General features: G+C 42.5%; 1 protein-coding gene across 3 annotated transcripts in view; it reads left to right on the top strand.

Moving 5' to 3' along the window:
* The window catches only part of arih2 (ariadne homolog 2 (Drosophila)), a 147,185-nt gene extending 120,935 nt beyond the window's left edge, over window positions 1–26,250 (top strand). For all 3 annotated transcript variants that reach the window (XM_069937319.1, XM_069937317.1, XM_069937318.1), the window contains exons 9-15: window positions 11,750–11,800; window positions 11,887–11,908; window positions 12,716–12,867; window positions 13,642–13,785; window positions 14,927–14,995; window positions 20,273–20,356; window positions 23,407–26,250. In XM_069937319.1, the coding sequence (XP_069793420.1) occupies window positions 11,750–11,800; window positions 11,887–11,908; window positions 12,716–12,867; window positions 13,642–13,785; window positions 14,927–14,995; window positions 20,273–20,356; window positions 23,407–23,484 (600 nt within the window). In that variant the 3' untranslated portion in view covers window positions 23,485–26,250. The remainder of the gene's footprint in view (window positions 1–11,749; window positions 11,801–11,886; window positions 11,909–12,715; window positions 12,868–13,641; window positions 13,786–14,926; window positions 14,996–20,272; window positions 20,357–23,406) is intronic.
* Window positions 26,251–27,407: the final 1,157 nt, after the last annotated feature.

Raw genomic sequence — 27,407 nt, 5'->3', positions numbered from 1 at the left:
TGAAGACAGTTGCAAAGTATTTGTTAAATTCCTCAGCCATCTCCTTGTTTCCGGTAATAATTTCACCCTTTTCCATTCTTAATGGACCAATTTTAGACCGAACCAATTTCTTCCTCTTCACATATTTAAAAAAGCTTTTGCTATCCTCCATTATATTATTTGCTAATTTTCTCTCGTACTTCATTTTCCCCTCTCTTATGACTTTCTTAGTTACCCTCTGATGCTCTTTGGAGGTTTCTCAATCCTCTAACTTCCCACTCTGCTTCGCTATCCTATACTTACTCCCTTTGGATTTGATATTACACTTGATTTCATTAGTTAGCCACGGCTGCCATTTGCATCTCCTAGAGCCTTTCCTCCACTTTGGAATAAATTTGTCCTGAAACCTGTGAAAAATGTCCAAAAATACCTGCCATTTTTCCCCAGTTGTCCTCCCAGCTAGTGTATCTTTCCATTTTATTTTGGCTAGCTCCTCCCTCATAGCTGCATAATCCCCTTTATTTAACTGCAGTACAGATGCTTCCGACTTCCTTTCTTTTTCCCTTTCTAATTGCAGCTCAATAGTAACCATACCATGGTCACTATTCCCTAATGACTCCCCTACATCGAGGTCACTTATTAACTCTGCGTCACTGCACAGCACCAAGTCCAGAATCGACTTCCCCCTGGTAGGTTCCTCCACTAGCTGCTCCAAGAAAGTATCTCGTAGACATTCAATAAACTCAGTCTCTTGTGCTCCTGCCCCCGTCTGATTATCCCAGTCCACCTTCATGTTAAAGTCCCCCATAACTACTGTATTGCTACCACTTTGACATGCCACTCTTAATTCCTGATTTATACTTCTAGTGATAGCTAAGCTACTTTTCGGAGGCCTGTAAATGACCCCCATTATGGTCCTCATGCCTTTACAATTTCTTAATTCTATCCAAACAGACTCTACCCCACCTGTTTCAATTTCTTTCCTTTCAAATAATCCTTGTAACCTGTAAATTAGTTTTATATATACTTCGTTTGGATTGCTATGTCATTTGTGTGTAAAGTGTTTTGTGTGCCTCTGTATGTGTGCTCTATCGTTTGGATATGCACCGTTTCATCGGTTGTATATGTACAGGTACGGTCAGATGACAATAAGCTTGAACTTGAACCAGCTAGCCTGTAAACGACTCCAGCAGGTCAGATGTCGACGTATCCAAAACCTGCTATCCCCGATCTACTCTCCCCAGTTCCTGCCTTATCTGTTGCAATTAGTCTTTCCTCACTTTAGCACTTTCAACTGAGGTCCTGTTTTAGCTATAAAACTGGAAAACATTACTGAACAAAAATAGGCCCTTCAGCTAGTACAGAATGTGCCGAGTTATTTTTCTGCCTAGTCCCATTGATCTGCACCTGGACCCTCCATACCCTTCCCATTCATCCAAATTTGTCTTAAATGTCAAAATTGAGCCTGCATTTGTCATTTCAGTTAGCAGCTGTAATTAGTTATGATTATTGTTCCACAATGCTCTGCCATTTAAATTCCAATCACTTGGCTGGGCTTATTTCCTAATACAATATTTGGAATGGCTTCTTCCCTGGTTGGATTATATATATGTTACTTCAAGAAGCCCTCTTTAATGCATCTAATAAATCCCTCCTCGAAGCCTCTTGCACTGAGGATGTCCGAGTCGATAGTGGAGAAATTGAAGTCACACACTGCATCAATCTTGTTGATCTTACATTCTTCAATAATTTGCCTACGTATCTGTTCTTTAATCTCCAGATTGATATTGGGAGGCCTGTGGTGTCACAGTGATTGCACCTTTCTTGTTCCTGAGCACTATCTCCCTGGATGAGTCCTCGAGGATTTTCTCTATCTAGCTGTGACATTCTCCCTGATCAGTAATGTAATTTCTCCATCTCTTTTACATGCCTACATCACATCTGAATCCTGCAATGTTGAGTTACTAATCCTGTCCATCTCACTACCAAGTTTGTCTAGCGACCACATCATTGTAGTTTCATGCATTTATCCAGGTTTGTTCATTTGCCATGCCTGTAATAAACATGCTTCAGTCCTTCAGCCTTACTATTGTAGCGGCCCGCGAACCAAGTCGCAACCTGGCTCACAAAATGGCTGGCGAATGCGGCAATTGCGAGGGCCCTGAAGGGACCAATGGCCATTGTCCCACGCAATCTCCCACACGGTGGGAAACAGCAGGCAATGGCGGGAATACCAGCCAGTCGGAGGCCAGCGCTGCAATGATGTTACTCCTGTCGTCAGAGGTAAGGAGTGAATATAAACAAAGTTGGCCGTGCAATAAATCAGTTTTCGACCTCGATTCGACGATATATGTATCATTCTTACTCCACACTTCGCGTAGCGCCCATGCTACATTGGTGACCCCAGCAAGTCCAACTGACAGTTGGACCCAAAGATGACAGATCAAGGAGCTCTCCATTCGGTCTGCCACCATTCTGGATGTTGCAGCCACATGTATAGTTTGAACAGGCCGAGGCACAGTTCCACCTTCAACAAATCAACGCTGACAACACCTACTACTACTATGTAGTGAGCTCGCTCAACCAGGACACAGCAGCAAGTGTCGTCGATTTCTTATGGGAGCCTCTGGAGCAAGCCAAATACGGTCCCCTTATAAAGCTATTAACCCGGACTTTCGGGCTATCATGGCGCGAGCGCGCCTTCTATTTGCTGCACATGGATGGCTGTGGGGACAGGGCCACATCTGTCCTTATGAGCGAGATGCTTGCACTCATCAAGGGGCACAGGCCTTGCCTGCTCTTCGAGCAGATTTTCCTGGAGCAGCTGCCTGAGGATATCCGATTCTTGCTCGTCGATGGGAACTTCAGCGACCTGAGGAAATTCGCAGCCTAGGCATGCTCTGGAGAGCGAAGAAAGAAAACGGCGCCCAGTGAACAGATCACTAAGCTCCGAACCCAGCCAGCAACAAGACCACAGCAGACAGAGAGGCAAGTGGACCCCCTCCCCACCCAGCCATATTGCTATCATCATCAACGATGAGGTGCGGGGGCCTGTTGACGCTACCCACCCTGCGGATTTCTGGAAAACGACATGGCCAACATGACAGCCTCCTTCACGTGTAGGACTCTGTCGGGAAGGAGGTTCTTTGTGGACATCAGTGCCGAAGTAAGTGTCATTTCCCCCCCCCCCCCCCCCAAACACCTGGAACACCAAGCTGGGCCTGACACCGAGGGCAGTGAATAGGACCTCTATACAAACATACGGCACCTGCAACATGCCCCTACAATTTGTTGGCCACCAAATTAAGTGGACTGTTACTATTGCGGCAGTGATGCAACCACTCCTGGGAGCTGATTTCCTGTGTGCCCACTGCCTGCTGGTAGATTTAGCATTTAGTGCTTGCCAGAACTTTTCAGATGATGCCCCTGGGGGAAGCCAAAGTACCAGACCCCACCTCGACTTCGACACGCTGCCCATCAACGCCTATACGCATCTTGGTGGAGTTGCCCACAATTGTGGTGCCACAATTCTCCTCTGCAGAACTGAAGCAAAAGGTAAGGCAGTACATCCTCACTGAGGTCCCCTGCTCCATACCAGAGCGCGCTGCCTCCCTCCCCCACCCTACCCCAGAAGAACTTGCCCTTGTCAAAGAGGAATTTTAAGAAAATGGAGAAGTTGGGGATAGTGCGGTGGTTTGACAGCCCCTGGGCTTCCCCCCTGAACATGGTCCTGAAAGCAGCAGGAGGATGGAGGCCGTGTGGTGATTACCAATGCCTCATGGAGGTCACCACTCCAGACAGATACCCTGTGTCCCATATCCAGGACTTTTCCGCCAATTTACAAGGGGTATGGGTGTTTTCAAAGGTCAATTTAATCAGAGGTTATCATCAAATCCCAGTGCACCCCCTTCAACCTGTTCGAATTCATGAGGATGCCCTTTGGGCTTGAGAATGCTACTCAGACTTTTCAACAGCTGATGGACACAGTGGGCTGGGACCTCCCCTTCGCATTCATGTACTTGGACGATATCCTTATTGCTAGCTGCAACCATTCAGAGCACACGACCCACCTCAGACAAACTATTCATCCCATTGCAAGCTGACCATCAATCCTACCAAGTGTCAGTTAAGGCGGGACAGAATGAACTTTTTGGGCATCGTATTGACAGGTATGGGGCGAAATCACTGCCCTGAGGGTGGAAGCCATTCGGCAGTTCAAGAAATCTTGCACTGTGAAGGGGCTGCAGGAGTTTGCCGGTATGATTAGCTTCTACCATCAATTCATACTGGCAGTAGCTCAGATCATGTGTCCCCTTTTTGTGCTTGTGGCAGGGGAAAATAAAGATATTGCTTTGGACGGGGAGGTCTCAGAGGTATTCCAGAAGGCTAAGGATGCTCTGGCTAATGCCACTCTTCTGGTTCATCCCAGGCTGGAGGTGTTGACTGCCGTACCGGTGGACGCCTCCAGCAGAGCAGTTGGAGGGGTCCTCAAACAGCTAATCAATGGGTAATGGCAGCCCCTGGCCTTCTATAGCCGGCACCTCCGGCCACCTGAACTTTTATGCAGTGCCTTTGACTGGGAGCTATTGGTGCTGTACCTGGTGGTCAGGTACTCCCAATTCTTTCTGGAAGGCACACAATTTAATGTCTTCACAGATCACAAATCATTAACCTTCGACTTCCACAAAGTGTCTGACCTGTGGTTGGCCAGGCAGCAAAGGCACCTTTCTTACCGTAGGCATCCAACGCATCGCTGGCAAGAACAACCTGGTGGCAGATGCAATCTCCCGCCCCGCCATCCAATCCATCCACGCCCTATCCCAGGGTATAGACTATTTAGCCCTAGCTGGGGCACAACATAATTGCCCTGAGATCGCAATGTACAGGATGGTGCTTTCTGGGCAGCGGCTGGAGGATGTTGTTATCGCCCCCGGTAACTAGATGCTCCTCTGCAATGTCTCCACCAGCAAGCGCTGCCCCATTGTGCCAGCAGCATGGAGATGGCAGGTCTTCGACGCAGTGTGCAACCTGGCGCAACTGGCCATCAGAACTACGGTAAAGATGGTGGCCAGCAGGTTCTTCTGGCATGGGCTCTGCAAATAGGTCATTCAGTGGGGCAAAACTTGCTCGCTCTTCCAGGCGTCCAAGGTGCAAATTCACACTAAAGCATCTCACCAGACGTTTGAGCCAGCGTTTCGTAGGTTCTGCCATGTCCACATCGTGAGACTGCTACCGGTTTCCCGTGGGGCAAGATACCTCCTCACTATGGTTGACTCTCCATGAAGTGGCAGGAGGCAGTCCCAATGCCTATCATGACCACAGAGATAGGCATTGGGACTGTATCAGGGCACTAATGAACACCTGGGTGTCCAGATTCGGAGTCCTGGAACATCTCATCTCCGACAGGGGAGTGCAGTTTACCTCGGTGTTCTGGGTGGCACTGCCCAAACTGTTGGGAACTCAACTCCACCATTTCACGGCATATCACCCGCAGGCCAATGAGTTGGTGGAGCAGTTCCACAGTCACTTAAAAACAGCCCTGATGGCCTGGATCAAGGGGCCCAACTGGGCGGATGAACTCCTTGGGTCCTTCTGGGGATGCACACCATGCTGAAGGAGGACTTTAATGCCTCTTCAGCAGAAATGGTCCACAGTGCACCCTTGATAATCGCAGGGGAATTCTTGGCCACTGCCAAGGATCCAGAAACTCACAGTTGCACTGAAACAGCTGAAGGAAAGACTGGGTACCCTTGCTCCTCCACAGCCCCTGTTGCAGAGCCAGCCCAAATCTTGCGTCCCCAAGGATCTCGGAATATGTTTTTTTGTGAAGATGAGTGTACCAGTCTCCCCTCCAACGGCTATATGAGGGACTATACAGAGTCGTTGGGCACAATGGGTCGACATGTGCACCAATCATGCCTGCAAAGAGGAAACCTTTACCCTCAACCGCCTGAAACTGGCCCATGTAGCCATTCGCCATCCAGTCAAGACTCAGCTCCTGCGACATTGAGGTAGGCTGCCCAAAGCGGCAGCGGACACTCTGATCGCTGGTTATTGGCGAGGGAGGGGGTGGGCAGACATATAGCAGCCCGCCAACCAAGTCACAACCTGGATCACAAAATGACAGGTGAACGCAGCGATTGCGAGGGCCCCACAGGGACCAACGGCCGTCGTGCCACCATACAGTCGGAGGCCGGTGCTGCAATGACATCACTCCTGCCATCAGAGGTAGGGAGTGAATATAAACAGTTGGCAGTTTGATAAATCAGTCTTCGATCTCTACTCGACTATGTGTGTGTCATTCTTACTCCACACTTCGCATAGCGCTCATGCTACACTATGTTCATTAGCCTGCCCCTGTCTGTCTTTTCTTTCAGATTTATTTGACCTAAACATCCCCTCAATCCCTCCATCTACTGCTTTGTTCTCACATCCCTGCCGTGCTAGGTTATGCCTTCCTGAGTAGCTCTTAAAAAATCTCCCTGCATGAGTATTGGTGCCCATCCAGTTTAGGTGCAATCTTAGGTTCTTTAGGTTCTTGTTCAGTTTCCAGCTCCCCTGGAAGAGAGCCCATTAATCCATGTCCTTGTAGCAGTCTTTCCTACATCATCTCCCAAAACCCAAAATTGTCCTTGCAGGAGCACATCTCTCTGCCTTTTGCATCACAACAAAAATGGACCACAACCTTTGGCTGCAGGTCCTCCTCTTTCTGAATGTTCTGTGTTTTCTTCAAGACATCCATGACCCTGGCAGCAGGAATGCAAAACAACATCATGGAGTCTTGTTTGCAGCTGCAATAATTCCTATCTCTGCCCCTGACTAAAGAGTCCCTCTATTGATATTGGTCACCTAGTATTTGCCCTAGCCTATTATAAAACTGCACCAATCATGGTATCACTGATCTGTTAGCTGCTGCCATTTTCTCCTAAGATACTACCTCTTACCCAACCCCTTTTCAACAGTATCCAAGCTGATATACTTGCTTGGGAGGAGGACATCAACAGGGGATTCAATTGGCTGCCATTGACATGCTAACTATACTTCAGGAATGGTTCATTAACTGTAAAATATTTTTGGGAAGCGAAAAATAGTTTTAAAATGCAAGTACAGTAAAATCCCCATTATCCAGCACCTACGGGGATCGTGGATGCTGAAAATGCATATTTCCCTCTTACTAACAATGCCTGACTAATACACCTATATCAAGAATACACTATTTAAAAAACTAAAGTACAGGTACTCCCTCACTTCAGAATCAGGATTTATTGTCATGAACAAGTCATGAAATTCAGTGTTTTGTTGCAGCATTATAGTGTAAGCATTCATATTATAACCATCTTACAACATTATATTTAAAAAAAATCAATAACAGTGGATGAAAAGTAAGGCAGAGTCTGGTTCATTGATTATTCAGGAATCTGATGGCAGCAGGGAAGAAGCTGTCCTTGTGCTGTTGAGTGCTCGTCTTTAGGCTCCTGTACCTTTTTCCCGATGGTAGCAGAGGGAAGAGGGCATTGTCTAGGTGGTAGGGGTCTTTAAGGATAGAGGCCACATTTTAAAGACACCACCTCGTGTAGATGTCCTCGATGAAGTGAAGTCTGGTGCCCGTGATGACGCAGGACGATCATCTGTAGTTCATTCTTGTTCTGAAAGTTGATGCCTCCATACCAGGCAGTGATGCAAGCAGCCAGAATGCTCTCCATAGTACATAGTAGAATTTTACGAGAGAGTTCGGTGGTATACCAAACTTCCTCAAACACCTCACAAAGCAATAAGGAAATGTACAGAAGGGAGACAGATCAGTTTGTTCAATGGTGTAACTACCTTGTGCTCAACGTCAGCAAATCCAAGATGATTCTGGACTTCAGGAGGAAGTCAGGGGAATACGAACCAGTCCTCATCAAGGTCTCAGTAGTGGAGAGGGTCAAGAACTTCAAATTCCTGGGTATCAATATCTCTGGGGATCTGTCCAAGCGGTCAGAATGCCCTCCATAGTACATAGTAGAATTTTACAAGAGTCTTCCGTGGTATACCAAACTTCCTCAAACACCTCACAAAGTATAGCCGCTGGGGAGCTTTCTTTATGATTGCATCAATGTGGAGCTCCAGGACAGATCCCCAGAGATATTGATACCCAGGAATTTGAAGTTCTTGACCCTCTCCACTACTGAGCCTTCGATGAGGACTGGTTCATATTCCCCTGACTTCCTCCTGAAGTCCAGAATCATCTTGGATTTACTGACGTTGAGCACAAGGTTGTTGCTACACCATTGAACAAGCTGATCTGTCTCCCTTCTGTACATTTCCTCATTGCTGTTTGTGATTTTCCAACAACAGTGGTGAGTATTGGAATTTTGCCTGACCACACAGTCGTGGGTGTTTAAGTAGAGCAGTGGGCTTAAGCACGTATCTTTGGAGTATGCCTGTGTTGATGATCAGTGAGGATGAGACGTTGTTTCCAATTTGCACTGACAGTGGTCTTCCAATGAGAAAGTCAAGGATCCAGTTGCAGAGGTGGATACAGAGGTCTAGAGCAGTGGTTCTCAACCTTTTATTTTCCCACTCACATACCACTTTTCATAATTCCTTTCTAACCACAGAGCACCTGTGGCATCCTATGCCATACATTTTCTGTGGTTAATAAGAGATTACTTAAGGTGGTATGTGAGATTACTTAAGGTGGTTGAGGACCATTGGCCTAGAGTTTGTAGCTTCTTGATCAGCACTGGGAATAATGGTATTGAAGGCCAAGCTATAGTCTCGGAAGAGCAGCTGTATGTATGAATTGCTGTTTTTGAGATGATCCAGAGCTGAGTGGAGAGCCAGCGATATTGCATCTGAAGTGGAGTGTTTGTGACGATAGGCGAATTACAGTGGGTCCAGATCTTTACTTAGGTACATGTTAATTCTGGCCATGACTAGCTTCTCAAAGCATTTCATCACAGTAGAAGTTACGACTGTAATTGGGACTGAAGGATCGTTTGTATCTTGAAATGGACACAAGTTGGAATTTTGCCTTCGCATGTGGAATACCGAAGTCTGAAAGCAAACTTCCTAATCAAATATTTTTTTTCATCGTAGATTTGAAGATAACAACTTAAAGCTGCCTGAATTTGTCCATCAACCTTGGAGAATCTTTCCACATTCTGGTCCATACTTACCTTGTTAGTTGGCATCCTGGGCTCGGTAGGCTGGCATGACCATCTTGATTCCTGTGTGCATGTGTGAGAATTTAGTACCCCAATGATATCAAATTCATACCCCTAACTCTCGTGCACGTACCAACCGAAGAATCATGTACACACACAGGAATCAAGGTGGCTGCGCCCAGACGATGGACCCCAGGATGCTGATTAAGAAGATAAGTACACATATTATTGGCTCTTACGTGCCCTGATTCCCTATATAGTTTGTCAACTACAACATAATCCATGTAAATTTTATTTTTTCTTAATATATTTTTTAAAATTTTCAATCATACATGCAGGTGGACGCAAGTCACATTGGTCGTAATTTAGGGAATACCTGTAATTTGAAAAAAAATCAGTATTATTGTCTTTAATTATGTAAAGTTCACTTTCATCAAGTAATTCCCAAAAGTTACAAAATTTATATTTAAATTTGAATCCCAGTCGCTGGTGTTGCAATAGTTGTGTTAGCCACTATGCTAAAATTGCTTCTGTCATAATTAACCCCCTCCTCCAGTTTACAGATAAAGCCTTACTAATCTCCCCAATACCAATAAAATTGAAGACTCTTACTCTGCAGGAATAGGGAGACACTCTGGGAGAGTCACCCTAGCGGTGAGTGGCATCGACCAGTTCTTCATCCTGGTGTCCTAGTCAGACTCTTGGTGTAACCCAACTCACCTCCAAGCCAGTCTCTCCGTCAGACCCTCGGTGCATCTTCCTTGTGCTGACAACCCAACTCACCTCCATGCTCAGGCCATCAGTGCATCTTCCTTTAAATTCAAGCTCCATTTGTGAGCACTGTAACAGCATTGCGCTAGCTGCTCCGCTTACCATGCTGCCTTCACAATTAACCCCCCCATCCCCCAAATTTACAGATAAAGCCATACTAATATCCAACATAATATATTAAAGATATAGACTCTTCCCAGGCAGGGATATGGAGACACTTTGGGAGAGTTACCTGAGCAGATTCGGCTAGCTCGTCATCCTGGGCACCACCATATTTTTTCCCCCCAAACACATCTTTATAGAACCTTTATTTAAACAGCTGCAGTGGGCGGGGCACGACTGGGACACGTCGCTGGCTGAATATTTGCTCCAAAGGGGTTGTGTTTAAAAAAAATTATTTATTTCCTTTTTTTTTGCTGGTTTGTGTTTCCAGTTGATTGAGTGCCAGATAATGGGGATTTTACTATAATTCTTTCACTGATATATACTGCATCCTGCAACTGAAGTGAGCTGAAATAGCTGGTGTAATGTGTGTACAGAAAGACTCATAATCTATTAGAAATCAGGATCCGCTGGTAATGTTTCCCATGCTTTCTTGAAACTCAAGGCCCTTGATTTCCATTCTCCCCTGTAACTTGATTAGGTTTACTGAAAAATGAACAGGTACTCCCCGACTTAAGACTGTAATTGGGACCGAAGGATCAGCCGTATCTTGAAATACATATAATTCGGAATTTTGCCTGCGCATGTGGAGTACCAAAGTCTTAAAGCAAACTTTTTAATCAAATCTTGTTTTAATTGTAAATTTGACGATAATAACAACTTAAAGCTTCCTGAATTTGTCACATTCTGGTCCATGCTTACCTTGTTAGTCGGCATCCCGTGGTCTTTTGGCTGGGCGCAGCCATCTTGATTCCTGTGCACTTGCGCAAGTGTTAGGTTGGTGTATGCATGATGAGTTCATGTATTGGGTTCGCGAGAGTTAAGCACCCTAATGATATTGAATTTGCGTCCTTCACTCTTGCGCATGCACCAATCGAAAACTTGCGCTTGAGCACAGGAATCAAGATAGCCGTGCCCAGCCTATGGACCCCGGGACGCTGACTCACAAGGTAAGTACACACATTTGGCTCTTACATGCCCTGTATCCCTGGTATAGTTTGTCAAATACAACATAACCTGTGTAAATTTTATATTTTTTCTTTATATTTAAAAAAATATTTTAGTCGTTTATACAGGTGGACACAAGTCGCATAGGTCGCAAGTTGGGGAATACCTGTATTGTAAAAATTATAACTTTTTTTTAAAAAAGGTGATTTAGGATATTAACTGATATAACAAGGCACAGTTAGCACAATACTATTACAGCACCGGTTAGAATCCGGCACTGTCTGTAAGGAGTTTGTACATTATCTCTGTGTCTGCGTGGGTTTCTTCCAGGTGCTACCACCATCCAAAACTATGGGATTGTGGGGTAATTTGGGTGTAATTGAGTGGCATGGGTTTAAATGACTGCAATTGGCTTCCACCGTGCTGTAACTAAAATTTAAATAAATTTTGAATTTGAACATCCATTAGACTGTAAAAAACAAAGTGTAGTGGATTATCAGAAGTTTACTGTGTAGTACCTGTTATTAATTAGTTCACTCACATTGTCGAACTGTGTAAACCCTTCAGAGTGGTTCTCTGATAATGGAGTTCACAAGTAAAGTTTCAGGCATCACTGTTAAAAGATAGAATACTGAGCCATGAAAATACTTCAATTCCAAATCCTGCTTTGGTAAAACTGTAGAGTGCATTGACTATACCTATTTTTGGAGAAGGTTCTAATTTACTGCTTTTTTTTTTAGTGTCCGAAGTGCAATATATGCATTGAAAAAAATGGAGGATGCAATCACATGGTAAGAGAACGATGCATCATTCAATGTTCTTCATAGATTTTCCATGCCCTTATTTATTACTTTTCACCTCTTTCTTTTTGTTGCAGCAATGTTCAAAATGCAAGCATGGTAAGTCACAATAAAGACAAAAATGATTAAGTATTAAATTTTATGTCATGTACATTTGGAAAATGCATACTTTCAGCATTTTGACAGGTATGCTATTCTATGTGCCTCTAAGAAACAAACCAAATCAGAAGATGTCTACACTGTATATGTGTGTTCTAAGGATTAATATTCTTTATGAAATAAATCCTTAATCTGGTGGGTACAAAATGGTTTATGGTTGTATTTGAAGAATGACTACATTCTGGCATCGTGTCCAGCATTTGTTTGCTTTTCCTCTTGTTCACGGAATGTGCATGCAGCTGCCAATACTTGTGTGCATTGGACATCCTTATGGCCCCGACTGACGAGACATTTAAGAGTCAACCACATTCTTGGGTTTGCATTTGCACGTTGGCAAGACAGAGGAAGAAATCTCATTTCCTTCTTTGGTGGAAAATAGTGAATGAGTTAGAATTTTCATTGTGAATGGTAATTATGCAACTAAAGTAAGGTTTCAAATTTCAACTTTTGAAAATTATTTGAATTTATATTCGTGAGCTGCCATCATGTACAAACCTCCATCATTCTCTTGAACCTGAGTATGCACTGAATGCTCTTGCTGATATATAATATTAATTTTATTTTTGATGCAATTTAAGTTCAGTTGGTTCCCTTGATTCTATTTATATTTTAGTAATCTATCATTCCATAACTGCTGGGCATGGTTGGAAGGAATGCGTATTTTCAGAAGTCCCATTCCTTAGCTTTTCCCTCAAAGCCCAATGAGGTTTCCCTATTTTGAGCATCATATTTGTGTTTATATTTTAGATTTCTGTTGGATGTGCCTGGGAGACTGGAAGACCCACGGCAGCGAGTATTATGAATGCAGTCGGTACAAAGAAAATCCGGACATTGTGAATCAGAGCCAGCAGGCACAGGCCAGGGAAGCCTTGAAGAAATACTTATTCTATTTTGAAAGGGTAAGAGCTGTTTTAAATGGGTGTCAGAAATTTGCCCTTGTTTCCACAAATTTTCTATAGATGCTAACTGTTGCTGGATAAGATCCAATGGATGCATTAAACCAACATATTTTCCAGGCAGTGTATGATGTTTTGATTGGGAACCATCCATCCATTCTTTAATGTTGGAAAGCATTGGACTTTGCATTGCAAATCTGGGAGTGGAATCAAATGTCTTCCCTTGTTCAAATTAATTTTTGGGTTTTAAAAAAAATGAAGCAGTCTGATGATTAAGAATATTCTTTCACCATCTGACTGTTATGGTGGGATTCACTCACTCTGAAGCCATCCTGTTCTATCACCAGTGCACCCAACTCTTATCAAATGGGTTGTAGAAGGTGTGCATAGAACACTACAGCACAGTAGAGGCCATTTTAGCGCATGATGTATGTCAACTTGCGTAAACCTACTCCAAAACAATAATTTTCTCGACCTCACACCCATAACCCTCTATTTCTTCTACCCATATGCCTATCTAAGAGTCTTTTGAATGTCCCTATTGTACTAGGTTCCTCCACCACCTCTGGCAATGCATTCCAGGCACACTCGGTGAGTTTGAAAAAAAAATTATCTCCAAAATCTTCCCATGAACTCTACCCACCTTAAACCGATGTCCTCTGGTATTTGCTATTGTCATTCCAGGAAAAAGGTGCTTGTTGTCCTACTCTAGCTCATCCTCTCATAATCGTAAATACCTAGAAGAGAAGGGATACCTTTGTTTTTCTGTTTCTGCAGTGGGAAAACCACAATAAAAGCCTGCAGCTAGAAGCGCAGACATACCAACGAATTCAAGAAAAAATCCAGGAACGAGTTATGAATAATTTGGGAACGTGGATTGATTGGCAGTATTTACAGAATGCTGCCAAGCTACTTGCCAAGGTAAGGCGCTTGCACAACAACTGGCAAATCTTAAACATTTGGCTATTTAACCAAATTGAAAGTGCACACAAAAATACTGGATTATACATTTAATTTCATTCACGAGATGTTGACACTCTTGGTGAGGTTGCATTTACTGCTGTACTTAATTATACTTGGGAACATGCTGGTTAATGTATTCACACAGTGCTGTCAACAAGTTCTAGGGTTTGTCCGGACATGACTAATCAATAGCTCTTCCTTATTTACAACTGGGATTTTGACCTAGAGGGCACTTGACATGGCTGTGCTCTTGCTGCCCTTGTCCTTCAAGGTCAGATGTGCTTTTAGAGAAACCCAAGCTGTTAGCTGCAGTGCCCTCTGTGTTTCTAGTGATAGGGGGAATGACAGAGCATGGTGTTATGCCATGGTATTATTAAGTCAGTTCATAATCAACATTAAAGTTCCCATCCGTGATATACTGTATTCCATGCCAATTTTATGTTTAAAAAAAAAAATGATAGGAGCAAGAAAGTCTGAAGCATCTTGACCTTGAAAAATTTTTACTGAAGGGAAAATCTCCTTCAGAGAACATTAATCCTACATCTTGTTTTATACCACTGAGGAACAGCCAAAAATGTGCACATTGCTGTAGGACTTGGAGTTCAGCAAGAGTGCATTCTTGTTATCGGTTCAAGGAAGACAGATTTAATTGTTGGTTTATCATTGTTGTTGGAGGGTGATGGGTGTGAGATAGGGAAGGATTACTTTGTTGAGAAGAAGTAGGTTGGCATAGGTAAGCACAACATCATGAGCTGAAGGGGCTATACTGTTCTGTAATGTTCCATCTTCTAAAATTGTTTGGCAGTTTTGAATTTGCAAGTACATCCAGAGAACTTGGATCAACTACAATAAGCCATCAAAAGCTCAGCACAACTCTGATGGTGGGAATGAAATGTAACCACTTAGATTCTTAAAAGAATGGTTTCAAGAAATTTATTCAATATGATTATGGGAGCACTACCATGCAAGTGTTGTATAATTTTAAGAAGCAGAAACACAGTATTGGGGTGGGTGTTGGTTGAATTACTTGTTATTTGACAACATATTCTTGGAGATTGTAGCTTCCAATAATTTTTCTTTGTTTTCCCCTTTTCTAAAGTGTCGGTACACCTTGCAGTATACGTATCCATACGCATACTATATGGAGTCTGGGCCCAGGAAGAAACTGGTAAGAGTTTTGCTCAAATACATTTTGATGAATTCAGCTTTCTATTCAATTGACAAAATGTAATATATTAACTTGATATGGAGCTTTCGACCATTTTAGTTTTAGATACATTTCTTTCTGAAGGAAGGAATTGTTCTAATACATGTCGGCTCCATACTATCTTTTGTTGTTGCAATAGAAAAATACCTTTATTGTTGACCAGTCAGCTAAATGTAGAATGCATATACTTTCTCTCAACTTTTTCTCCCCTCTGTTCATTGTGTGAGTTTCTTGTGGTCAGTACTTTCTCGCCCCATTATCCCTTTTATGGAACCGTAGAACATTGCAGAACAGAAACAGGTCCTTCAGTCCTTCTAGTCTCTGCTGAACTGTTTTTCTGCCTAGTCCCACTGACCTGCACCCAGTCCATACATAGACCTCTATACCCCTCCTATCCATGAACCTGTTCAAATTCTTGTTAAATGTTAAAATAGAACCTACCTTCACCACTTCAGCTGCCAGCTCGTTCCATACTCCCATCACTCTCTGTGTGAAGAAGTTCTCCCTAAACATTTCCCCTTTCACTCATGTCCTCTTGTTTGTACCTCATTATCCTTGGTGGAAAAAAGCCTATGTACATTTACTCTGTCAATACCCCTCATAATTTTAAATACTTCTATCAAATCTCACCTCATTCTGCTGCACTCCAGAGAAAATTGTCCTAACCCACACATGTCAAACTCTGGCCCGCGGGATATAATTATATTTGGCCTGCAAGATCATTTCAAAAATGTATTAGAGGTGGCCTGCTGGCCGCCGCACCAGTATAGCGCATGCACAGCTAATACTATAAATCCCAGAATGCATTGGCGTCAGCCTGCTAATCGCCCCCACCTCCTCTGTTTACGTTGCAGGGTCTCACCGTGGACTCTAGTTTTGGGGCCTGGCCGGTGTCAGGGGAAGCCAAGGCCGCTTCCCAGCGCCCGGAACCGGAGGCCTCGGGCCTGACCTCGCCAGGACCGTTGCCCACTCCCCCTCCCTGCCGCAGGCCGACCCGCGACTCACGGTGACGGGGCCGCTGATCCGCCGAGATGCCGCTCTGCAGCGAGAGCCGATGCCCCCGCACTGTCGTTGTCCAACCCGATCGCCCGCATACCCCGCCCTCCCGCACACAGGCCTGAGTAAGGATTATGAACTTTAATCTCAGGATAAAACGATCTTCCAATAGTTTCATGTCACAGTGATAAATATATTCCTGGTTAAAAATGGTCCTGCACCTGGATACAAGCTCATTTGGCATAAAACTTGAAAAGTGTGTAAATCAAAGGATATCTGTACCAATGGAAAAAGGGCATGGCAAATAACCTGCTAGAGTTCATGCCCACAATCAGTCACCCATTTGATTGTTTCAGGAATCATGTTATTCTCCCACATTCTCAATAGCCCTCAGATTTTACTATTCGACAGCACACTAGCAACATTTGACAAATCCTCTATAGAGAAATATTATTTATTGAATATTTTATTTCTCATTTGTTAATGCTTCTGGAAAGAGTTTATCCAAAACTATTATTAAACATTTATTTTAATAAGAAAAAGTTTAACATTACATATGTTGAAAGAAGAGAAAACATGCAGATGTTGTTGAAAATTTTCAATAAATATTTAGTTCGGCCCTCGACTTAGTCCAAGTTTTTAATTTTGGCCCTCCGTGAATTTGAGTTTGACACCCCTGTCCTAACCTGTTTAACACAGTTCCTGGAGTCCTGGCAACATCCTCGTATATCTTCTCTGCACTCTTTATCTTATTGATATCTTTTGCGTAGTTAGGTGACCAAAACTGCACACAATACTCCAAATTTGGCCTCACCGATATCTTGTACCATTTAGCATAACATCCCAACTCCCGTACTCAGTACTTTGGTTTATTAAAGCCAGTATGCCAAAAGGTCTTTTGACAACTTGATCTATCTGTGACACCACTTGCAGATTCTTCTGTTTTACACTCTTCAGTGACCTACCATTTACTGTGTACATCCTTTCATAGTTCCATTAACATTAAAACTAATAAATGTTAATGCTCTATCCATATTCCTCTTTCAAACAATATTTTTTAAACAGTATAATCTTTTCAACTCTTTAAATAATAAAGTGATCCTTCCCGATTAAGAAAAACCCACAATGTCCCTGCCCCGAAATGATGTCTATATGGAGCCCCGAAAGTCCGTAAAAAAAAAAAAAGCCTGCGGAATCTCTCGAGGAAGAAGAACCCCCCTCCCTTTAGTGCCATCTTTTTTTTTTGCTACTCCTTTCCAGGCACCATTCCCCCCCTTTGACTGGAGTCTCCACCCTGCTACCATTTTTCCAGATTTTTTGTTCTTTTACTGAACTCCACGTGAGCATTTCTACACACTTTACCTTTAAACAATAAATACAAGATAGTTTAACAAAAATTTAAAAATACATCTTTTACTTAGTTCCATTACAAATATTTTCTCCCTTGGCAACCATAATCTTTTTTTCCCACAAACTTCGCAGAAAGTCTTCCACTTCGTTCTTGGTCTTGAAAAATCGCAAGTTCCCATCTGTTACTTCAACTCTCAAAGTCGCGGGATGTATCATTGAGTATTTCAAGTTTTTAAGCATGTTGTTTTCTTTTCACATCTTCAAATTCTTTAGGTCGAGCTAAAATCTTGAAAAAAAATACTGTGTAGTATCTTTTCATGATCAAATTCGGGCAGGCCATTATTCTGCTTAGAGCAATCATATGCTGCTCACAAAATTATCTCCCCATCTCAGGAGCTTAAAAGTCTCACCATCACTGGTCTTGAACTCTGATCGCCAGCTCTCCTGGGTCCGAGTGTTTGGTAAGCTCTCTCGATAGGAAGCCCGGAACATTGAGCTGCCAATCTTGCCCCGCCTGCAACCAAGTTTCACTAATAGCCACAATGTCATCATTCCACGCACCAATCCATGCTCGTCTGCCTTTCCTACAATACTTATTGCATTGAAATAAATGCACTTGATAACATTCCCACCATGTACAGCCCTTTGACTTCTGATGTTACATGCAATTATCACATCATCTTTTCTCTCCTCCACTCCCCTATCTGCTTTGGCACACTGGTTCCCATCCTCCTACAAGTCGAATTTCAACCTCCTGAGGAGCACTAGCAAACCTTCTAGCAGGGATATTAGTCCCCCTCCAGTTCAGATTCAAACTGTCCCGTTGGAAGAAGTCCCACCTTCCCTGGAAGAGAGCCCAATGCTCCAGAAACCTGAAGCCCTCCCTTCTGCATTGTCTTTAGCCACATGTGAAGCTGCATTATCTTCATATTTCTAACCTCACTACCTTACCCTCCTTACTGATAATGCCGTGAACTTGATCTGCAATATCTCGGGTGAAACCATACTATGCAGGAATCTTGATCCTTTTCACAGAACTACTTATCTAACCCCCTAACTATGGAATCCCTATCACTACAACTCACCTCTTCTCCTCCCTTCCTTGCTTAGCCACAGGACCAGAGACCTAACTGCCTGTTCCTGGATGGTTTCCTCCAGCCCAATCCCCCAATACCAGTATCCAAAATGGTATACTTTGTTATTGAGGGGAACAGCCACAGGGTGCCCTGCACTGATTGCTCATTCCCTTTCCCTCTCCTGACTGTCGCCCACTACCCTCCTCCTGCCTTCTTGGTGTAACTCCTGTCCATCACCCCTTCAGCCTCCCAAATTATCTGAAGTTCAGCTCCGATTCCTTACCTCAGTTTTTAAGGAGCTGCAGCTGGATGCACTTCCTGCAGATGAAATCATCAGGGATACTGCTGATTTTCCTGAATACCCACATTCTGCAAGAGGAGCATTCCCCTGCCTTGGCTACCATTCCCACTGCCTTTGGCTGGAGGAAAAATATACGAAAAAATAATCACCTGTCCCTACCTGCTGTATCCTTTTTGTTCCTCGATTAGGGTGGCTCTTTCTTTCTTCAACTCCTGCACCCTCTAGCCTCTTCTTGCTGAAGCCTCCTGAGCCAAAGCCTTACCACTCTGATAATGACCACTCCCTCAATGACTGCTCCACTTCTCAGGTCCTCATTTTTATAGTGATGCTTGGATCAATCAATTGCACATTATCCTCAATTGTGTAGGTGTTAATGCAGAGGCACCTTGATTATCTCAAGGCTAGAAGGCCTTCATAAAGATACAAAGAGGCTAATTTGGATAATGTCAAGAATGAGAGACTTGATGAATAAAAGAGATTGGAGAAATTCATTTTGTTCTTTGTGGAGCAGGAAAGACCAAGATGTAACAATGATTTTCAAGATGGAAGGGCTTTATGTTCAGGCAGTCCCCGGGTTGAAAATGTCCGATTTACGAACAGCCTGTTGTTATGAACCGACAAGCTGGCTGGAAGGAGAATGACACCTACTTCCGGTTCAAGCGGAGCTTGCTGACCATTGACTCATTGCCTCATCGATTGTCAGGCAGCCGGTGATGTGCATTCGCTGTCAGGCTATGCCACTTGGCCTGAGCAAAGTAGCGGGTAGGCGAGGGGATGAGCAGCCCGTGGGAGGGGGGAGCAGAAGAAGCAGCGTGCGCCATCGTGACTCCTCCGGTACCATCGCGACTTGGTGTGGGGCTGCTGCTTGGCCCCACAATATGGCCACTCAGCCTTAAAGTGCAATTGCGTTACCGAGGAGGGAGGGAGGAGCAAAGGAGCCGGGCACAGATTGGAAGGAGTGAAGATGTGGGAGAGCTGTGTGGTTGGGGGTGCTGCCATTAAAAGTACCTGTACAGTACTTTAGCCATCCCTCCGTCATCTTCTCCTGTGTTAACTTTTAATCATGATCTTATCTCCACATGTAGTTATTTTTATTATTGCATACAGCTCTATTATTATGTAGTGCATTATTATGTACTGTATTTTTATGTTTAAGATGTTTTAGTGTATTGGGAAGTATATATTTAAGTTTATTTATCATTCGAATGTACAAGTACAACACATTCTCGGACTAAGACACTGGAAACACACATAAAGACATAACACACATGCAGACAAACTAATATTAAAGTAAATTATTATTATTTTTAAAATAAATATTAAAGTCACAGAGGATTTGTATGAGGAATTCATCAGTTGTTCAGCAGTATCACTGCCTGTGGGAAGAAGCTATTTCTCAGCCTGGTGGTTCTGGCTCTGATACTCCTGTATCTCTCTCCCGCTGGGAGTAGCTGGAAGATGCTGCATGAGGGTTGGTAGGGGTCCTCATTGACTTGTGAAAATGATCTTTTTCAGTTTGAATACCAGCAAGCGCAGCTGGAAGCAGAGATTGAGAATCTGTCCTGGAAGGTGGAAAGAGCAGACAGTTATGATCGAGGGGTAAGAAGTGTATTGAACTTGATTTCTGTTTCTCCCTCCTCATCATTATTCATTTGTGTCACTGGCAAGGCTATCATGTATAGTTCATTCCAAACTGCTCAAAGTGACAGGGAACCAGTAGCATCAGGAAAGGAAATTCACCATTTTGACATGGAGGAAGAAACAGACATACAACCTCAAAGCAGTATGTCATGTGACTTGCAAGGAGTATTTTCAGGATATGGTGTAACCATGGGTTTGCTGCCCTTCACCTAAGTAGTAGGGGTGCTTTTAGAGGCTCCCTGTCATGCAACTGCAGTTCATCTTGGAGCTGGTATTCACTGAAACTCTGGAGAGTTGGTGGTAGAGGGACTGAATGTTTTTGATGATGGATCAAAATATTTATTTGTTCTGAAAGAGATTAATCTTTAATATTGGTGGTGTGGCACTCATTCAAGCCAGTGAAAAGTGTCGCATCACATTGCTGACTCGGGTCTTGTTGATGGTGCACTGTTCACTGCAAGATCTCTGCATGAAGAAAATGATGATGATCTTTTAATGTTAGAATTCAAGAAACCAACAGTGAAAATGCACTCAATTGCAGAGTTTATGTCGGACCTTGTGTTGAGCTTTTTTTTCCAAAATGTTTGCTTCCTGAAAAGAAAATGGGGATTATGGTAGACAACTTCAAGCTGAACACAAAGATAATTTCAGATTTGCTGTATCAAGTAGGAAGTTGAAGAAATATTTTATTGAATTTAGCATGTTTAATTGCATAATGTTGCCTTCACATTGCATTAGTTCAACTGATCTAAAATGTTTGTTTTGCTGGTGATTTTCATTTGTACTCAGCATCCGATGCCTTTCATGTCAGAGTCCAACAATAGTCGGCTAACATTCATGGAATCCAGTTGCCCTGATACTGTTTATCCATGATTGCAATGTTCTGGTGAAATCTTTCACTATGTTTGTCACTGACTGCACCATGATCAGCCAGGAAGAAGTTCAAGTATGAATGAAGAAAACAAATTTTCGATGACATGTTGCTCCTCGTGGTTTTGTATGCTTGAAGCATGTAGTCAATCAGCTAAATGTAGTTTGGTGCTCTGTAATTGCCAAGAAAATGTTCAACAACATCTTTAAATGCTCCATGTCTTTGGTGGATTCAGAACTGGCAAACTGTCGTCACCCGGCACTGGTCCCATGGCTGAAGGCAGATTGGAGTATTCAATAGATTTCTTATTTTTAGCAGAGAAGCCAAATATATTGATCAAACAGAAGTAACAGTTCGTCACGTGATCCTTCTGTTCTCGCCATATCATTGGGACTGCAAATGGCATTGACTTGCAAGTACCTCTGAGCCTAGCTCTCAGGTTGACTGCATGTGTTATACAGCAAATGTGAGGAGCCCAGAATTTGTCTTGGTCACCTATTTTACAACTAAAGTAAAGATCATAGACTTCCTTAATAAGTGCAGTCATCCTATGTCTTTGAGCCTTAAGCGTATATTCGCCACAAATGTAACAGAATATATTGCAGCTGTTCTGATACTGACAAGGCATTTCTGCTCTATTGAATCTTCTTGAAGACAATAAATGCTATTAAGAACACTCGACATGCTATTGCCTGAAGAGCATGTGCATCAAAAATGGTTTCGATCTTTATCAATATAATGTACAGCATCTATATATATAAGCTGCTTTTATAGGCTGTCTGCATCTATCCTGACTAAGCATTCCGAGGCCAAAGACAACATTTTGATAGCACCTGCACTGAGTGCATGCCCAAGCATGTTTGAACTGATCAAAACAGCTTGCTTTGTGGGCAATATACCAGTAGACTTAAAATATGACAAGAAATCACAAAAATAGGTTATACCTAAAAATGGTACATGACAAGAAGACTTTAAGGTGATTTTCGTGATCAGCAGATCAAAATCCATAAAATACACCCATAGTTTTCAGGAAGCAAAATTTTCATTATTCTGTGTAATTTCGCCTTGTCTCAATCCTATTTGACCAGTTGTTTATCCTGAGACTAAAATGTTATCTGAATGTATGTGAAATATATAATGAAATACTTGGTTGGTTGTCTCATTATATTTGAGGCGAGTCAAGGAAAGATAAAGGAATTACAGCAATCAAATAATAGATTCTCTTCTGCCGTGTTTTGTTAAAGTTGAATTGTTGAATGTTAGAATGTGACAAACACAACTTCTCTGGGTGATTGTCTCATTCATAGTGGTTCTTTTCATCCCAGCATAATCATAATTCTTTTGGATATGTTTGGATTAGTATTATCAAATATTTCTCTTTTAACTTATGTAAATCCTTGAACCTTACTCAGCTCTTCATGATACTGTGGTCATGGTTCGCACAGAACTTGTAGGGAAATCTCTTGCATCAGTTTTTCAGAACCAAATACCTATTCTAGAACAAGGTGCACTCAGAATCCTGAGGCATCTGCCTGAACCACTTGGTCTTGTAGTGATGACAGCCCAAAGCCCAGAGCTAGATCTCTCGCTGCACCCTTCAGTCATCCAGATGTTATAAGCATCCTGGAATTAGCATTTGGCACAGGATGTGCAATCTGCAAGTCCAGCTGCCTCTTTCTACTTTGCGATGAGCTCACTGCAATCATTGGAGATTACTCATGATATTTTAATAGAATTCACAGATTTACTCTACCCACATTTCTGCACATGAGTTTTTAGTCAGAAGACAGTGGCTTTGGGTAATTAAATTTATCTGGTCACCCTAGTTATGTGGAGACTAGCAGTTTACTTGTGTCCATATTTTAACTACTTCCCATTGTAAATTAAACTGCAGGATGAAAAAAATCCAACAGTAAAGCTAAAACAAATATTTTACGTTAGATCTCTTGTATTATTTGTCATTTGTTCTCGAGGGACAAGGTGTCCTTGTATACTGATGCTAAATATCGGTATAAGTTAGTAGAACCTACAGATTTATTTTCTACTCTTCCAGAAAAAGAGATTTAGTGTAAAGTTGATTCTGCTGTTATTTGTCTGCTGGACCATATAATTAAACTTCATCTCCTTTGCATTTCAGGATCTAGAGAATCAAATGCATATAGCAGAACAGAGACGAAGGACACTGCTTAAAGATTTTCATGACACATCAGACTAAAGGAGTCCTGTGGACGTGGTGACACATTGAATGAGGCCTTGGCTGGGGAAGATGAAGAAATATTGGCTTTAGTTCCTTGTTTCTTTTATCATCTTTCATCTTTTGGTTTTCTTTTGTTTGTCAGGTTAGCAGCACTCATGGATGATTCTATTCATGAGCTATGATAGCGTTAGACTTTTTATTAGAGGGAAAAAACGGCGCATTTCTTTTTTTAAAAAAGAATGCATTATTGAAAAGAAATTGTTAAACCTTTTAAGAAGTCTTGGCTTTTACAAACACTTTCACAGAATGGAAGTATTGCAGAAGCCTCAACACCCCACAGACTTTTAATGTAGGTTTTCACTAGAACAAAAGTATTTGGGACATTTGTGGCACAACCTAATTATATCGTGCACACTGGCACCAAGGCACACTGCTTAAGCGACGGCTGGGAATTGAAAACTGTTTTAAGAGGAGTCGTTTTGGAATTATTTGATTTTTCTGGTATCTTGCTTTAACGTTAGTTGCCTGCTTTGGCTGGGAACAATTTTGGTTCTGTTTGATTTGAGGCGGAATGATGTCAACATTAAGTTACATGTAGTTGAAGGAGGTGACATGTCGTTGTGACATGTGATAAACTTCCTAATAGCTTCTGGAGAGCATACACACAAAAATCCCCCACATTCTCCCTAAGGTGGAAAGGGAAAGTGAGAATTAAATAACTATGCCATTAGTATCTCTGTATTATGAGCAGAACATCTACCAACTTGTACTGGCAATGAAATCCACGGATGTTCATGAGCTTCATGCAATATCTGAGTCACCACCACCTCCTCCCCTCCCCACCACAACCCACCATGCACAGCAATTTGTTACAACCTTGTTAACTGATCAGCATCAACTATTTTTAAAATAGTTTATACCTTTTTTTAAGAAGAAGAAAAAGTGTTTTGAGCTTTTTCCCCAGACCCACTTCTTGAAAAGGTTTAGTCATGTACTTGTGGTAAAATGGAGTCCTGGTTGTGTATGTAGGTGACCAGGATATATAATAAGTATGTTTTTATACATGTCATATTTGTCACACTACCTCGAGTGCGCTCAGCATTCAGATCCACAATAGTAATAGTGAAAAATTCATTTTTGTTTTGCTTGCGGTTGGTAAGTAGGGGAACTATTTATGACATGAATCATTTCTCTTCTCAATATCCCCCCCCCCCCCCCCAACAACATTGCAGCTGAGAGGTTGTGTAACTGCTGTAATTTTTCAACCAATTGTGCTTTGTGTAGCAATAGAACCGCACTATATCTTCATTACTGGTATAAAAACTATTCAATTCCACTGGCTTGCCAATGTCTGAAACCTTGCCAACCTATTTTCACTTAAGTGACACCTTCCCAAGTGCGATGCCATGCTCTGCATTTCTGCTGAACTCTGGGTGAATTTGATTTTGTCCTTTGTTTTGACGCTGACTGTTTCTCTTTTGGCTGACCAGTGATGATATTCTGAAGTTACCGTTGGTGGCACCTGATAGCAGCAATGTTCTCATCTTGTCGGCATGCAGCACCGCGTCTCTGGGTCAGCTGATTCGGGGTGTGGCAGCGATGTTGACCACTCTGATTTAATTTTTTTTCTTCTTCTTAAGGTAGACTTTGAAAATTTAGACCCTTGATCCAATTTCTGATTTTCCTCATAGCAAGGAACTCTTTGCAAGCAATAAAAATATGTTTTCTTCCTATTCTGCAGCATTACTAGTTGAAAGGTTTCAACAAATAATTTAATTTTGAGCCTTGCATGCTCAAGGTTTGCAGTGCTACTGAAACCACTTGATTGAATTATTGCCTTGTAGCTGCTGCCCTCTTATCCCAAATGTGAGCTGCATCACATGGACAACATTGAATAAATCTCACAGTTATGCAGATTAAATCTTAACCCTTTTGCTTCCTGTTTCCATTTTGATTTTGAGATGTTATTTGGAGTTGGGGAAATGTTTCAATTAGCTTGCTCTGCCTGAGGGACTGAAAGCTGAGGCTGTTTGTATATTCCTGAAGGTTTCCTCTCATAATACGCTGCCTGTAGCAGCCTGGCCTTGTATTTCCACCACAGAATGCTTGAAACAAGCCATTACTTTCTAGACCTGTGTAAACTTTTATTTTCTCCATTTCTTCTCTCATGCAACTGCTGGAGTGCCGTGAAGTATCATTTGGAATTTTCTGATACTTCAGGATAATTCTGAAGGGATCCCTTCAGGAAGTTATGAATGCTGCAAGTCACAGCCGCTAGTGCGACCTGTAATCCTGTATCCAAAGCATTAGATTTAGTGGTCCATTGGCTAGTGGTTGTTTTTTTTTTATGTATTGCCAAAAAAAAACCTGAATGTAAAGCTGTTGACCTTTTATAAAATCAAATTGCTCAGATGACTACTTCTAGCTGAATATTGTTACAAATCTTTAAGAAGCAATCAGATAAATATCCTTCCTCTGTCATAATCACTGAGTAAGGGTTAACAGACCCAAGGTCCCATTCTCACCAGTGAAGGGGAAAAAAACCTGCTGGAGGAACTGAACAGACAAAGCATGGAGGGAAATGGACTGTCAACGTTGTGGACAATGACCCTGAACTTTGGTAAATGAGCGTAACATAGATAGAGGCCATTTAGCTGGTAATTCCTGCATCAGCAGCGTAATTGGATTGTCTTCTCGCTTCCTTCACCCCATTCATCTGGTTGTGCTAGCTTTCACTTTCCTTGCTTCTGAATGATATTTCTGGAGATAAACAGAGAATTCTCATGTGACTTTGGAGTGATGATGAAGTTCTTTTTACCATCTCCTGCCCCGCCAAGGCCTTGATAGCTCTTTCGCTGAAATGCCAAACCAGTAAGAGAGCTGACTTCTCAGAATCTTGTATCTTTCTCATCTGTAAGTGGAAGAACAGTGCTGAAGTTCTGTATCAGATTAAACTGTAGACACCTTGGACAGCAAGATTCCTTTTTTAAGATGATTTGGTAATGCAGCAAGTATCATCCACGCATTGAGTCTCACTGCTCCTCATGGCCAAACATCAATCTGATAAGTGTGCGTGTGCATCTTTGTGTTTGGTCCACATGGAACCTCCAGTGTCATTCCACTGTAGACAGCTTTGTGAGTTTCAAGTGACCCAGGATTGCAGCTGGGGGTCGGGGGAGGAGGTAGATATGGTGAAGCTTATTCCTGGGCCAGCAGTGTGAAAGCACATAGCACTTTAACTCGACAGCAGCATCTGGCATTCTCTCCAAGTCTCACACTCTTTCTATGATTATGACCATTCATCCTGGTCCTCACTGCAAAAATCTTTTGCTGTCAAAGTTCAGTCCAACAGGTCAAGGGCAAGCTTTTGAAAGAGCTCTGCAGATTGCCTTCTGTCTCTTTGGTCTGTGCAGAGCCTTCTGAATCATTGTAAAGTAAAACTGCATTGCACTTGGTATCCTATCTGAATCTGTTTAAAAGGAGGAAAACAAAAGGAAAAATTGAAAACAGGTGCCTTGCTGATAATCTTGCATCCCTTTGTAAACTGTTGCATTATCTTCAAGGTTCCTTGTGATGGGTGTGGAGCAAAATGAAGTACAAATAGGTCCTCCAGTTCACTGCATCTACATAACTATTAACCCATGTGCACCAAGCCTACATTAATTCTTGCCTCATCTAATGTGCAGAGTTGGTAAATTGAGAACAAAGACTGACTTAAATTTCATTTCAATTTTGTTTGTTGGATGTCATAAACAAACTCCATTCTGATCAGCACAATGTGGCCATTTCTCTTTTATTTAATATTCAGTTTAGTTTTTAGAAATCCAACCTCTAAACCAGCCATTCTCAACCTTTTCATGGCCATGGCCCCCATTAGGACTCTGCTCAAAGTTTATAGGCCCACTTCCCTGTGAACCAGTCTAAGTCTTACTGACGACATT

The sequence above is a fragment of the Narcine bancroftii genome, chromosome 5 (assembly GCF_036971445.1).
Source record: "Narcine bancroftii isolate sNarBan1 chromosome 5, sNarBan1.hap1, whole genome shotgun sequence".
Taxonomy (NCBI): Eukaryota; Metazoa; Chordata; class Chondrichthyes; order Torpediniformes; family Narcinidae; genus Narcine; species Narcine bancroftii.
Note: the sequence above shows the minus strand (reverse complement) of the source record. Positions and strands in the feature narration are given on the sequence as shown.